General features: G+C 39.4%; 1 protein-coding gene across 1 annotated transcript in view; it reads right to left on the bottom strand.

The window, feature by feature from the left end:
• LOC149211217 (uncharacterized) overlaps positions 1-16,041 on the bottom strand; it is a 93,865-nt gene that overhangs the window by 9,086 nt on the left and 68,738 nt on the right. The window contains exons 2-4 of the mRNA XM_089396967.1: positions 10,223-10,422; positions 8,018-8,158; positions 7,853-7,933 (exon numbers count right to left, since the gene is read on the bottom strand). Of these exons, the coding sequence (XP_089253093.1) occupies positions 7,853-7,933; positions 8,018-8,158; positions 10,223-10,422 (422 nt within the window). The remainder of the gene's footprint in view (positions 1-7,852; positions 7,934-8,017; positions 8,159-10,222; positions 10,423-16,041) is intronic.

Below are 16,041 nucleotides of genomic sequence, written 5' to 3'. Positions count from 1 at the left end.
CCCTCGCCGATAATATCCCGATAACTATTACTGCAACATTGGTTGATGCAGCTACGAAAAAAGATAAAAGCATATCATGGCCACATACAAGAGAGAATAATATCACAAAATGAAAAAGATGGTCGGAATATTACATTAGCACGTGGGAAAAATCCAAACATGATCTCTACCCCTTCATTATGGTCATCACCCTGGTTCCCAGGGCCCCATGAGTCCCGCCCGCCCCCCCACATCATTAAGGAACCCATGCATGTCCCAACCCCTATTGGCCAATGAGCTATGCCACCTTAAGGAGGTAATCACTACTTATAGGATACACAGCGTGCTCTCATCTCTTGGAGCCCCGAGCAATATAATAAAGAAAATAATTAAAAAAACTAAAGGAAAATGAAAAAGGGTGGAAATGCAAAGGTCAGGGTAACTCATGTACCACAATTGCTCCCTCCTACATATATACACCAAAATGTATGGACATCCCTCATCATTACCACCCTTGAATCCATGACATTAAGCCTTGAGACCCCTGTGTCCCTATCCACCTCATCATTATTCACATGATCCCTGTTACCTGAATGATGTACTTTGGACATGTCTTTCCCTTTAGGGGTTGGGAACACCTAATAGGGTTGTTTATTAGCCAATCCTACCTAGGGAGGTGATCCAGGTGGATATTGGTGGCCACCCGCCTATTCCACCTAGACCTCCAGTCGGTTTCATCTATTTCCTTGTTTATTGCAGCATTTACTATTTTTGACAGTTTTTTCAAGTCCTAAACTTCCAGAGCAGTTTTGACCCCCTAAACAGCATTTTTTTGAGGTCCATAGCTGTGGCCAAAGGCTTGCCACAAATCCTGTAGTACTCAAAGAAATCTTTCCAACAAGGTATCGTACACGCCAAACAGGGATAATATGACCAAGTTACAACCCCAGGAAGTTGGATACCCAACTAACCCCAACAGGGCCCACAAACTCTTGGTGTTCCATCTCCTGGGGTTAGGGTTTGGATTGTTTAGGGTTTTCCCTTGTTCAATAATAAATAGCCCCTTGAGCCTCATTGTAACACAGTTTAGAGGCATGTAGCCACCACATCTCTTCTGAGAGATATTGCCTGAGCTAGTTTATTTCCATTCTGTTGTAAGCATGTTTCAGTATTTGATATTAATGAAATGAAGTGTCATTTATGTTGCATCTCTGTATTTGTAGTTATATATGTAATTTGTTGCATTCCTATTGAAGTTTGGATCAGGAGGTAACTCTATTACATGCTCAAAGCCCCATATTTGGAAGGGAAGCCCATTATGAAGTCTCATTTGAGCCCTTGATTAACAAGCTTGGTTCACTTAGATGCAGTAATGAATTATGGTACCTGATGGTGAGGAGAAGCATTGGATCTTATACGTAATTGGAAAGTGGTTTCATCATGGGTTGGGCAACTTAACTGGGGCCCAAGCCCACCAGAGGATCATATTGACACTTAAGGGGATGCGTTGAGAGCCATGGGACTCCATCCTGTGTGAGAACATTACTTCATGCCATGGACACTCTCAGCACCCTCAACAGCTTGTTCGTTGCCCCACATTATTCACGAGATAATATGCTTAGACCAAATGTGCCCCAATCGGCTTTCTAGTGTACACATGGTTTGGTAATTGATCTGAGGCCCAAAGGAGGTTTGTCTCACTTTTGAGACATGGGAGGGCATGCATCATCTTTAGAGCCCTCATTTGGAGCAGTCTACACGCTTGTCTTTTGTCATGAGACCCATGAGACCAACAATTGTGACCCAAGACCACCTTGGAGCACCACATGATGACCTGCATGGAGATTAAGGGGCCATCCCCTTGTCCATCATTCATGGAGCCATCTTTCTCATCATGACACCTAGAGGACTCAAGGAGGCCCTCCAACGAGCCTTCTTTATCATGATGTCATCATTTCGACTCACTCATGGATGGTTTCTTCATCACTTTTGATAGCTACTTGGTGGGCTTATCACTAAGACTTGTATCTAGCACATTATTTTATAATTTTTGGGGCTCATTTGGCTAAATCGAATTAGGAAAGACTCATATAAATAGAGATGAGTCGCATTTGTGAGAACTCATCATCATCACTTGGATCTTTCTCTTGTAAAAGACTTGGCACTTTTTCTTGGATGCTAGTGGAGATTCGATTGATGCATTTCGATAACTTTGGAAACTAGAATTTCGTTCTTCTAAGAGCTACATCTTGGTTTATGGTTGGCTATATCTCATTATCATCTTGTAAGTGCTATTTTCCTTAAGACTTATCTTAAAATAATGTCTAATGTGTGGAATTGTTGCAACTAGTTAATTCTTTTGTGCCCTGATTTGTTGAATAAAAATGTAAAAGGTTATTTGGTTGTCGATTGCACATGTTACTCACTGCATGACAATAGATGAATCTTCCTAGTGGATTGGATTTTGTTTTCTTCCATGAAAATCCATAAAACTTGGGTAGGTAAATGTTGAAGATTGGTTGCTAGGGCATCATACTTTAGCCTCCTTGAAGACAGTTTTGGCAAATCTTGAATCATCTTAGACTCCATAGTTCAAGGATTAGGCACTGGTCCAATAAAATTGGTGATCAACCTTTACTTTCTCTCTCTTTTCTTCTTTCCAAAAATTTTGGCCCCTTTTCCTAGAGAACTAACTAGGGCATCCAACAAAATCCATTGGAGAAGGAATTTTGAGATTTCAGTTGGATAGAACTCTTCCTTAGTGTTTCCTCTTCGAGACCTCAAATTTTGGTCGAATTCTCATGGTTAATTCTTCGGAAATCCTTGTGCCCTAGGTGTGCCAAAAGGGAAACATACTTCGCTTTCCTTGGATAAGGTGGCCTTCTTAAAGGCCATATGAACATTGTATTCGATATAATAAATAGTAAAAGGCCCTTTTGTCTCTCATACCTAGAAGAATACCTTGGAGGAATTTCTCCCATGAATAGCTTGAAAACCCTAGGTCTAGCATAGGCTCTTACCAAGTCTCTCTAGGAGCGAAGAACCTATTTGAGGTAATGAACCATCTTTCTTGAGAGATCCTATCTCACATTTGGAGTCTTGGTCCTTAGGCAAGCTTATTGTTATTGCAAATCTCGAGCCCTAGGTCTTGATTTCCATCCTAGGTCTTCCTTGGAGAGCCTTTAGCTTCTTTGAAGCATTAATCATTAACTGAGTCTCTCCTTGAATGGGCCTTTGAAATCACTTCATACCTAGTCATTGCCATAACTATTGCAAGTGATTTCCTTCCTACCAGGGATCCTCCCATCAGTGAAAGTCCGTAAAGAGAAAGGGACATTGATTGAGGTGACAGTGGATCTTTGTCCCATTGTTGTTACTTGATCTAGTAGTTGTCCCATAAATTCCCCTCCTAGGGCCTTGCTAGATTGTGTGGTGACAGAACCCCAAACTGAAACAACACCCAAAGGTGTTGTTGTAATCTACATCACTCCCTACCAGACTGAATAGCCCTACAACCTCATCCCATCTCCACCAAGCTACCTCAAGCAATACTCCATTATACCCTGCAAGTATCTAAACATATGCTTTGTTGCAATCCAATGCACCTGCCTCAGCTCCACCATGTATTGACTCAAGGTGTTCGAAGCATAACAAATGTTTGGTCGAGTGTCGACCAAATACATCAATGAGCCAACTAATTACCTATACTATCTTGAATCTGCCATCTCTTACTCTAAAAAATCCACCTTCTTCAGGTTGGAAACCATCGAGGTAGCCATCTCCACTGTATACTTTACATGTCCAAGGAAGATCTCTCTTGATCTCTACCAAATCTAAAGCCTCAGAAAGTAATGTATCAACCCAATATCTTTCATCTCAAATTTGTTGCCAAGTTTGACTTACACTCAATAATTAGCTTCTTTGCCCCAATTAGAATCAAATCATCCACATAGAGCACCAAGATGAGAGGCTCAAATCCTACTAGTATGAAGTATAGGTTGGAATCTGCCTCAAACTTGGTGAAGCCCGAGTTCAACAAATAACTGTATACCACAGAGTGGCATGCCCTCGGAGTCTGTTTGTCGATGTCTGTTTGAGTCCATACAAGGCTTTTGAAAGCCTACATACATGCCACTCTCAGTCATGTACCTCAAACCCCAATGGTTATTCTACATATACCTCCTCATCAATAACTCCATTATGGAATGTCGTCTTCACATCCATTTGGTGACTCTTCCACCCCATCTCTAAAGCAATAGATATCATTGCTCTGATAAAAGAGTATCCAGCAACAGAAGCAAAGGTCTCCTCATAGTCTACTACCTCTTTCTAAGAGAGTCCTCAAGTCACCAATCTAGCCTTTTACTTCTCCACATTGCCATTTGTTGCATGCTTGATTTTGAAAAACCACCTAGACGTCACCATTGACTTCCCTACTGGTCTTGGCACAATCTCCCATACATCATTTTTCATGTAGTTGTGCTCCTCCACCATGGCATCTCTCCATACCTGTTGGTTGGCTACTTCCTCAAAGTTGGAAGGATTTGAGTCTATGATGTTAGTCATCAAAGCCATATATGTTCGAAAATTTCGTGGAGGATTGCTCTCCCTGAATGTGGTTTTGGGAGCCTCCACGCGACCTCGAGCATTTTTCAAGGTCTGCTCAAACTATTTGGGCCTCCTGTCTAATTTGGAGGGGGCTACTATACCTCCTCCCCTGAAGATTGACCCCCTGCAAAAGAAGTTTGTGAACTCTGCTCGCCCTTTGGATTCACCTGCTAGATATGCTCTGTAATTGTAGGTAGATCATGAGATTTCTTGGAGGCCAAGTTCTCATGGAACTTGAAGTCCTTGCTCATAAATTATAATCGTCTTCTATTGTGTTGGTATAAAGATCATCTATGCCTACACTTTACTGTATCCAACCATTATGCCTTCTCGCGTGAGGGCTCCAACTTTGTCCTCTTCTCCAGAGACACGTGAATATAGACTAGATAGGCAAAAATCCTAAGATGTCCTATCTCAAGTCTTACCCCTATAAATAATAAATGCTTCCTCTCAGGTCTTGTCCTCCAGAATCTTGTGAGGACTCTTGTTCTGCAAGTACAAAGTTGTGTTGCATGCTTCTACCCATGGATACATTAGCAAACTCTGGTCATGGATCATGACCTTCACAAAACTGATGATGGATGTGTTCTTCCTCTCTGGAACCCCATACTATTGTAGGTTGTAGACAATTGGCTTCTCCTCCTTGATTCCCAACATTGTATCCATCTTTCCTTTTCTTAAGTGATGACAAAGTTTAGATTCTAGGTCTTTGACCTTAGATGTTAGGTATGCTTTTATAGGAGATACACTCTCACCCCCACTATGTATTGTTTTTGATGTACCTAGCAGTAATTTCAACCTATTTATGGTCACTTGTTGGACATTAATAAAATTATATTTATCTAATCTTATCAAAATACTATGTTAAGTTAGGCTGAATGCACTCTCAAAATCATGCATTAGGTCTTGCTTGAGATCAGATTTATCCAAGTCATGGGTTTTGTAGGGCTTAACATTTGTTTCTTTATGGCTAGATTAGGGTTTCACAAAGGCATATATCACTACAAGAGGGTTTTTTTTCTCATAGTAGTGTGAATGATCTATGGCTACATAAAGGTCTACATTCATCTAGGGATTTATACCATTACTACTTTGTGTTTAGGAAGATTCCCCTATGTCTATAAGGTTTTCCACTATTCTTCCTCTGAATTTGACAACATTTGACTACATTACCTTAGTATAATTTGTCGAGCCATAGTTATAATTGTTTGTTGTTCTCATAAGCAGGTTTCTTATTCTCATATCAAGATTCAAGATATCAAAGAGGCTATTTGAATTTTGGGCAATGAATACCATTAAAGCAGCAAATTATGAATGATTTTAGGCAGACTTCTTCAAGCACAATCTCCATGCTTTGGATAACTACTTGGTTGATTTCCTCAACCACATGGTCCACTCTAGTTTCCTACCAACATGGTCACATCACACCATTCACCTGATACACAAATTGAGTCCCTATACAGATCCCACCAACTACAGAACAATCATAGTAGGCCACATGTTCTCAAAGCTCTATGTGATGGTCCTCCATATGAAGCTCTCTAGAGAGCTTGAGGAGAGAGGCCTTGCAGCTAGAGTACAAGCAGCATTCAGGTCTGCTCATCATGATCAGACCACTGATCACATTTTCACCCTTGGAGCTATCATTGAGGAGGCACAACACTGCTCTTCAGAAGTCTATTCTTGTTGCTTTGTAGGCCTCTCGAAGACTTTTAATCATGTTCCTCAGGAACTCCTATTTCAAAGGCTTGGAGACAATGTCATATCCAAGACCCTATTAACAACCATTATGTGCCTATATGAGTCAGACATTAGTCATCTTTGCACTACTCACAAGGCATAAAAATTTATCCGAAGTACTATTGGGGTTAAACAAGGTTGCCCACTACCCCCCAACATTATTTTGAATCTATATTGATGAGTTGGAGAATTTTCTCCATGACCATATCCAGCATAGTGACAGATGCCTCCTTCACCATGTTTTGATATCTATTCTACTTTTTGCAGATGACATGGTCCTCTTAGCCTCATCTCCAAAGGGATTGATCTTCAATAGCTAATGATTAACACGGGTAAAAACAAGTTTATGGCCTTCAATGGGATGAAGAAGACCCTCTTGAAACATTCTTCTTCAAAGACAAGGAGATTGAGATCGGCAACATCTACACAAATATGGGAGAAAGGATTGAAATTCAACAACTGATGATTAACCTCGGTAAAAACCAATTTTATGGTCTTTTATTGGACAAAGAAAACCCTCTCAAACCTACATTTCTCTTCCAAGCCGAAGAGATTGAGATCAGAAACAGCTACACAAATATGGGAGTGCAGTTCTCAGGACCCCTTTCAATTTGTGACAAGCCTTCCAACCTTGAGTTAACAAGGGTTGTGAACCCCTAGCCTTCTTGTGAGACAATGTTCCCATATCCATTTCTAGACATCCCGTTCAAGTTGCTTGTGACAATGTTCAATTTAGGCTCTCTCTTGCATCAAATTCGAAGCGACGCCAATTCGACAAAAGGGCACATCAAGTACTAGTACTTGGCCTATTGTTCCTCAGAGATGATTGCATCTTCTAGTCCATTGGGACGGGCTCAATGTTGGTTTATGAGGGTCTCGATTTTCATGGAGTTTGTAAGCATTCAGATGGACCGACTCCCTTGTACAATTAGGCCTCAAGCATAAAACACAAAGGCCGGTGGCAACTCAAACATTAGCCATGACAACTCTACATGGGAATTCCAAAATGGGGGATTCCAAAAAGCACCCATCATGGGCTCTGTGGCATCAAGCAACAGCTCTGTTTGACCCCACTCCAAATTGCCACAAACCAACACCAATTGGATGTGATCCCACCTCTCCAAGCTTCAAATCCTCCTCCACTGCTAGCAGCAGCAGCTTCAAAATCCAGCTATTGACTGCTCACGTCTGTGAATATCAGATCAAAGCCTCAAGCCTAGACAATTGAAGGGTAAGAGACACTTCCTACAAGTGTGGTGGCCAGAAAGAATTGTAGCAGCAACTGACTACAAGCAATGGCAGTTGACTATAAGCTATGGGCTATGACAGTGGCAGCTGGCTACAAGCAAAGGTGGATCCACTTATCTCTCACAAGATCCACTATTTTCAGATCTCATGTTGTCCATTTCACAATATTGTCATGCTACATATAACTTCCTATGTCAAAGATTAGGAGATAATTATTTATCATTAACACATTACAACACCATCACGCCTTATAACGTAAACAAAACAAATGACATACCTGTAGTATCCAATGTGCACAGCTTAAGAACCTGACAACACCCAATGCGAAGACATAATGGGCTGTAAACGGTTCAACTACCTGTGATAACATGGAAATAGTAATCAAATTATCATATAAATGTAATTAAAAGTTTCCTCAAAACCAAGGTTATTGTGTTCAAACCCTCGTGTTCTGCATTGTACGAAGTTGAGGAAGAACTGACACAGCTTCCAGATATACGCAAAATGCCCAAAGAATCCTGTTTACAATATAATGTGATGTTCTTGGATGAATTGCCAAAGCAATCAGAGCACATGGAATGGCCTGCACAATGAACAAAACAAAAAGAAAAATGTATTAAAAACATCACATTAATCAAAATGTGTAGCATGTCTAGCTAAAATCTCAAAAGAAATGATCACAAAAGACATATAGCAGTTCAGCAACAAACATTCTAACCCTAAACTGCCTCAACGAAAACATTGAGTCCAGGCCTTGTATCTGTTAAAGCACTCCTTCATAAGAAAAGATGAATGCATAAAAGTCCAAAAAGTCACTGTATCTTCACATTCAAAGTTTAAACGGAAAATCCAACTTTTATTAATTAATATTTTATTTGAATTCAATAATTTATTATAATTTCTTTTGAATTCAATTTTAAATATTCTAGAATCTAATAAATTATTCATTTTGAGTCAATATTAATCATTCGGGCTCATCATTCTCCCTTCCCTAACAGCTATATTCATTCCCTAACAGCTATGTTCACTCCAATCTTAATCTAAGCTTATCTAACAGCAATATTCATGCCTTCTCTATTTAACTAGGTCCAGCACTCTTCACATCTTCTATCAAGCTCCTTGTCCCTGAAGATGGGTGAAGTGTTCACCCAAAACATCCGAATAGAATACACAGTTTTTCAGAAGTTATCAGCATCAAATCGAACTTTGTTAAGCATCTATTCTTTACACTTAGATGCAAAAAAGTGAATAACCAGACATGAGAAAGTAGGACATATCAATAAAAAGAGTAAGCAAGGCAATGGGACTGCAAAAAGGTGAACTAGCAAGGGATAGTAAATCCTGGAAATACACTGTCAAACCAGCTCAAATTCACTTTGAAGTTGTGACTAATTATTGGTGAAAAGTTCCCTGCAAAAAAGACATAAAGCTCATATCATACTTCTCTGCCAATTTTAAACTAACCAAGCAACAAGCAGTTTGACAGCATCTAAGATTTAGTTAACTAACAAAGCTAACATTTTGATTCCGAATCCTGGGATAATTATTACGATACCAACACTAACTCAAAACTAAATGCTCCTTGCCATGAATAACAAGGGCTCAAACTTATTTATATCAGTTTAAGGGAAGGCAATATAACACAACCTAGCAATCAGCAGCTTAACAGCATCTAAGTTTTAGTTGAGTCACATAGGCAATGCTTTAACTCCTGAGCTAATTAATTATGACATCATCATTAACTCAAAACCACATGCTGCTTGGTATTGACAGGGCCAGGTCTCAAACTTCTATATATCATCTCAAGGGAAGGAAATACAGTAGAGTGTAATTATGTAATGAACAAAGTTCATATACTCAAAGGAATACTCTGATACCAATGTAACGAACAAAGTTCGTATACTCAAAATTAAATACTCCAGAAGATTTGGAATATGAAGATCTCCATTGAAGATACAAGAACATATATTAAAATGTATGAACGAGAACGATGTTACAAATGAGAGTGAGGATCTGCTTATATACCCTAGGCAGGTTTTCCTTTTTGAACGGTCATGTTATGAATAAAATATAGATATAAATAGTGTAGCTATAAATTATAATAACACATCATAAATAATGATTATTTAGTTAATTAACTAATTAATTATTATTTATGATGTGTTATTATTATTTATATTTACATTATTTATATCTATATTTTATTCATAACATGACCGTTCATAAAGGGACACCTGCCTAGGGTATATAAGCAGGCCCTCACTCTCATTTGTAACATCATTCTCGTTCATACATTTTAATATATATTCTTGTATCTTCAATGGAGATCTTCATATTCCAAGTCTTCTGAAGTATTTAATTTTGAGTATACGAACTTTGTTTGTGACAAATTAAATTGTTTTCATTTAATTGCAAAAATATACAAGCATCCCATTTTGAATTCAAACCCTTAAAAAGGTATTATAACAAATCTACTAACACAAAGATAAACTAAAAATGAAAAAAAAATGGGCAACAACTAAGCAAATAGTATAACATTATCGCAACATATGTTTGCATCTTAGAAGTATGTTAGTCTCAGACAAAACATGATTGCTCATGAGAATGAGAACTAAATTATATGATACGGCATCTTAGGAAAGCTTACCACATAATATATTGGAAGATTGTCCAAATCCTCCATATAGGTTGATTTTAGTTTGTATCGTATCATATAGATAACCCATAAGGTGGTTATTAATGTTGCCAAATCCAGTAACGTGTGGATATCATATTCCATAACAAAACTGCAATATAGCCTCACTGCTAAGAATAAAGCAGTGAGCTCCTGAGATTTAAGTGACAAGCCTGCACAGAAGGCAAACAGATAAGCAAATATCCAAAAGTTAACCATCCAAAGGAAGTTCAGAAATTAAAACCAAAGAAATAGATGATGTTACACACATTCAATAAGTATAACTGACAAACAAGCTATGTTTTTAACTCTGACAAGAACTACCGCAATGAATTGAAACAAGAAGCATTCCAATCATCATCTAAAGTTACCTCTTCCCTGATCATCACATTAACATAAGCCGTTTTTAATTAAAATAGGTAGGTTCATAGTAGCACCCACAATGTTTCATGGATGTTTTTCTTTCCATTTGGCAGTGTTCCTTTTCTAGGGCAATATTTCCCTGTGCTAAATGCTGTCCAGGCAACTCTCTTTTTAAGAAGTTACAAAGAAAAAAGTGATCGACTAGGGAAGGTGTTGATCCTTCACCCAATATGCTCTAAAATTGCCTAAAGCCTTGAATGCGTTTTGAATTCTTAATTTTTTCAAGTTTCTGAGTTTGCAACTGATTCTATTTACAGGAGAAGATATGGCATTATCACAATCCACATCCTCTCACATGGAACATATTCCACATATCAGGATCCATTATTAGTCAGCAGAAACAGATCTCCTGTAACAAAAAATAAGCAATAAAATAAACAAAAGTGCACAGAAGTATGGCAGAGAATCAACGAAAATGACCTGGAATCCTAGATATTTGTTGGGTGGTTGTGCACAAGCACCGTTTCTGCATTTTTCCATTGCTACATGTAGTGAGGGTTGGGTCAAATCACTCTATGGTCATTCCATATCATGGAAAGCAGTTGTATTAGGAGATAAACTCCCATGGGTTGTAGAGTTTCAACTCTTGAGCCTCATTGTCACGAATACGAATGGAAATTCTCTTTTTCTTTTGGAAAAGATAAAAAGACCCCTTGTTTAATCAGCCACATCCTGCTAGATCTTTCTTGTCATATGATAGCAAAGCACATGGAATGACCTGCATCCTAAATATTTGTTGGGTGGTTGTGTGCAAGCACTTCTGCTTTTTTCCATTGCTAAATGTTGTGAGTGTTGGGTCAAATCATTCTGTGGGCATTTTCCAATTCCTGGAAGGCAGTTGTATTAGGGGATAAACTCCCATGGGATGTAGAGTTTCAAGTCTCGAGCCTTATTTTTCATATCGATGAAACAAAAAGATACTTTGTTTAATCAAGCACATCCTACTAGATCTTTCTTGTGATATGATAGCTCCCTAATTCTTGCAAACTTGTACATGTTGCTTCTCATACAAGTGCGAAAGGTACGACACTCTATTACAGTGCACCTTTCACTGGCACACATGCTCATGGTGATTTAATCTATTGGTGACTAATTCAAGGGGAACTACAATTATACTTGAGCATTAACCTTTGTGCACACATGTTGAGGTTGATTTAACTATTCAATGGTTTAATAATATAATTTTTCCATATTAAGGTAATAGCTTGAGCACAATACTGCATTGGCTTCCTTTTCACACTTGAAAGGGAAATATTACACCTTGTTACCCACCACCAATGCGCAACCCCTAGAGAAGAATTGTTCTCCTACATTTGTCTTCAGTCGGCAGCCTCTTGCAGCCACCAAATAGCTCAATGTGCCACCATTCTCCGCCACCTGAGCTAGACATCATGTGCCCTCGCCCATCTGTTATGATCATATGTTTGAAGGTGGGCCTTCCATCCCTGAAGGTATGGCGTTTTCATTGTGTAATTGGGTGTTTATGCTTGCTTTCCTTGGACACGTTTGGAGATAGATTAGTGGGGGGATTCGGCAGAAAGAATGGCCTTGGTCTATACTCTTGTTCCCTTGTCCCAACTTGGTGGTTAATCTTGTACCCTAGTCCCACTGGATCTCCTCTATTGGCTACTAGCTTTAGGAGTGGGACTACATGGGAAACCCTAATTTTGGTTTCGTGGTCCTGCTTCTCGACACCATATATATCACTCCCCTCCGCTCATTATGATCCCTTTTCTCATTTTTCCTATCCAAGTCCACATTTGTCCAATGGGTCCATAAGGAGTTAGCCTCCCCTCCCCTTGTCCACACTTTGGGTCGGGCTTGGAACGATGCCCCGAAGGTTGATGCAGCTAAAAAGAAAGTTAAAAGCATAATTTGGCCACTTGCAACAGGAAATGTACCATAAAATGAAAAAGATGGGTTGGACATAAACATTTAGCACGTGGGCAAAAGTCAAGCATGAGCTCTACCCCCTATCATCATGGCCATCAACCTAGTTCGTAGGACCCCTATGTGTGTGCCCCTTGCATCATTAAGGAACCCATGATTGTCCCAACCCTTGGTAGGCGATGAACCGCCCAACCTTAAGGGGGTAATCACTGCTTTATCATACACATCATGCTCTCATCCCTTAGAGCCCCGAGCAGTTAAAAGAAAGAAAAATCAATAAAAGGCAAAAGGCATATGAAGAAGGGTGGAAAAACAAAGGTTGGGGTAACTCATGCACCATGATTTCTCCCTCCTACATTCATACACCCGTGTGTGGGCTTCCCTCATTATAGCTACCCTTGTACTATGGTGTGTGGCCTCAAGCCTTCCCTATTGCCCCACTCCATTCCACCATCATTTCACATGACAACTAACAATTGATGGATGTACCATGGACCTGTCACTCCCTTAGAGGTTGAAACCACCTAATAGGGTCCTTTATTAACCTCTCTTGTTGAGCAAGGAAACACTTGTACCTTCTAAAGCCCATTTGGAAGGGCATGCCACTATGAAGTGTCCACTTTTGCCCCTGGATCGCAAGCTTATTTACTCAATTACACTAATAAATTGTTGTATTGGAAGGTGAAGAGACGCATTGGATCTTATACAGGATTACAGGTGAGTCTCCATTTGGCCTTGGTCTCCCTATACAGGTTATAAGCTCTCCAAAGGATCATAATGACACTTGCAAGTTGAGCGTTGAGAACCATGGGCTTCCACCACAGCAGAGCATTGATTGCCACGCCATGGGCTTCTTTAGCACCACATATTACTTGTTCGTGCCCCAGCCATACAAAGATGATGATGCACTTGGCACACGTTGCCCAGTTGGCCACACATTTGCACATGACACTTGGCAGTTGATCCAGGGCCCAGATGGGGTGTTGTCTCATCCAAAGAGACATGGGAGGGCATGTGTCATCATTCTAGCCCTTATTGATGGAGCATCGACATGTTTGATCCAGTTGGAGACCCATGAGACCCTTGATTGTGCCCCACAGCCACTTGGGAGCACCACAGATGTTTTGCTTGGAAACCAAGGGGCCACCCCTTGGTCATCATTTTGGGAGCCCTCCTCTTCATCATGGCACATGGAGGACTTATCTTGGCCTTCCAACGGCCCTTTGCACCATTATTTTATCATTTCGACCTCATTAGGAAGGCTTATTTTGTACTTTTGAGCTATTTGGTGGGCTTGTCACCAATAGGGTTGTTATTTGCACATTAAAATATTGATTAGGGGCTAAATTAGGCTAATTAGACCAAATCGAACTCCTAAAGGCTCATATAAATTAAGAAGAGCCTCATTTGTAACTGATCATCATTTTGGATTGGGATTTTCTCTTGTAAAAGAATTCAGACCTGCAATTGATGGACAAAATTGGATGTTATTGATGCATTTTGATGTTTGGGATTTTCGCTATCTTGTCTTGGAGCTTCTAAATGCAAATTTGAATGATGGATATACTCTCATTTCCTTGTAAGTGTGTTTTGGTGCTATATTTTCATGGTGTTACATGTCTAATGTATGGGATATCTTGTCATAATCTTATTTGTGCCCTAATTTGATGCAAATTCATGAAAAACATTGGATTATTGAAGTATTGCATGTGTTACTCATTAGGAAATGTGAATGAATGTTCCTAGAGGCTTGTTCTATCTTGCACCCTCAAAACTCCATCATTTATTTCCAAACAAAGTATAAATACCTCTTGTAGCCATGTTGGTGCCTCTCAAGGTTAGCAAAAGTTGCATAGGTCTCCTTGATAGAGCGAAATTCATTCATCAAAGCAAGTCTTGACTCCATTTCTCCCAATTGACTAGGCACTGGTCCTAATCCTAGTTGATCAACCTAAAACATTTTCCTTTCTCTCTTTTTCGAATTTATGCCCTAACCCTAGAAGGTCACCTAGGGCCTAGTGCGAATTCCATTGGAGAAGTCATCTTGAGGAGAGAGTTGGTAGGCTACTATGTTGGGGTGTCTTCTAGCTGCCCTCAAAATTTGAAGCAAATTCTCGTGGCTAGTTTGAGAGAAATATCAAGCCCTAGCTCCAAAACTAATTATATCTTTGAACTTCTTTGGTTAGTGGCATTCCAAAGGTCATATGCTCTTGAAAACTCAAAGGAAGTTAATCATTCATTGACCTTTCTCATCCTTGCTTGACCTAGATATCTCCTTGAGGATCATCTCCTAACCCTAGGCCTTGCTTGGATTCCCTATAGGTCTCTCTTGTGGTCTCAAACCTTTATAAGGTTGTTATCCTACAAAACCCTAAGAAAGACTTTACCTCCTTAGGGAGTCTTTGGTCTAGGAGTGTCCCTTGTGATTGAATAACCCTTCCTCCTAGGTCTAGGGCTTCTCATAAGCCTTTCTTGGAGAGCCATTAACTTCTCCCAGTGTTGCGGGGGAGTGCCCCCCCCCCCCTCAATCCCACTCCCAATCCGCGCTCCAGGTGGGAGTGACTCGGGAGTGGGTCGGGAGCGCGCTCCCTAAAAAAAATTTCGGTCCCTGCCTTTTCCGGAGCATTTTTGGGAGCGTTTTACCTTTTTTACAATTTTTTTGTTGTAGTAATGTTCGAATGCAATTTTTTTTAAAGAAACAAATAATTTTTGAGTGGGGCAGCTTAATGATCAAGTCTAGGCCCTAGTATTGATATGCTATTCATGGTAATGTTAAATTCTTAAAGTAAAAGTGGCATTCTCCTTAATCTTCATTTTCATCCTTTTACTTAAATTTTTAACATTACCATGAAATGACTCAGGATGTTTGAGAGTGGTTCCAACCTCATTGGATTCAAAATCCAGCAGACTTATCAGTTTTTCAGGATTTCAGGATTGGGGGATTGCAATTTTTCCATTGAATTTTGTCATGTATTAGGGTATGGAACTCGTATTTAATCAAGAGCACCAATCCCTCTATGTACCTTGATATTAGTGACATTGGTTGTCGAACTCCTCTATCATGACCCTCCTAAAAATGTACACATCACTCAAACAAAATCTTGACTTGACATGCTATGCTTTTTCTATCTTATGTTAATGCTTAGAGGGTGATATTAATGACAAATATCTCTATACATATATAGAGGTAATGACAAAGATACCTTTGGATATTAATGCTTAGAGGGTGATATTAATGACAAAGATCCTGATTTTCCAACAAGACTAAAAAATTAAACATTTCTCATGGTGGCAAGAGGCCCAAGCAAAAGAAATAGATAATAGATTTACTTCTCTTTTCTAGTTTCTAGTAGCTTTTATAACTATTGACTCTTTCATATTTATTATGATATTTTTTTAAACAATATATGACAATTAAAGTTTGAAGTTGGCAATTATAACTCATTAGTAATGAATTATGAATATGATGCTTCATGAAA

The sequence above is a fragment of the Pinus tabuliformis genome, chromosome 1_2, assembly GCF_031772625.1.
Source record: "Pinus tabuliformis cultivar Carrire ecotype Pingquan chromosome 1_2, CPIR1, whole genome shotgun sequence".
NCBI classification, from domain to species: Eukaryota; Viridiplantae; Streptophyta; class Pinopsida; order Pinales; family Pinaceae; genus Pinus; species Pinus tabuliformis.
This window is presented reverse-complemented; position numbering and strand designations above follow the sequence as displayed.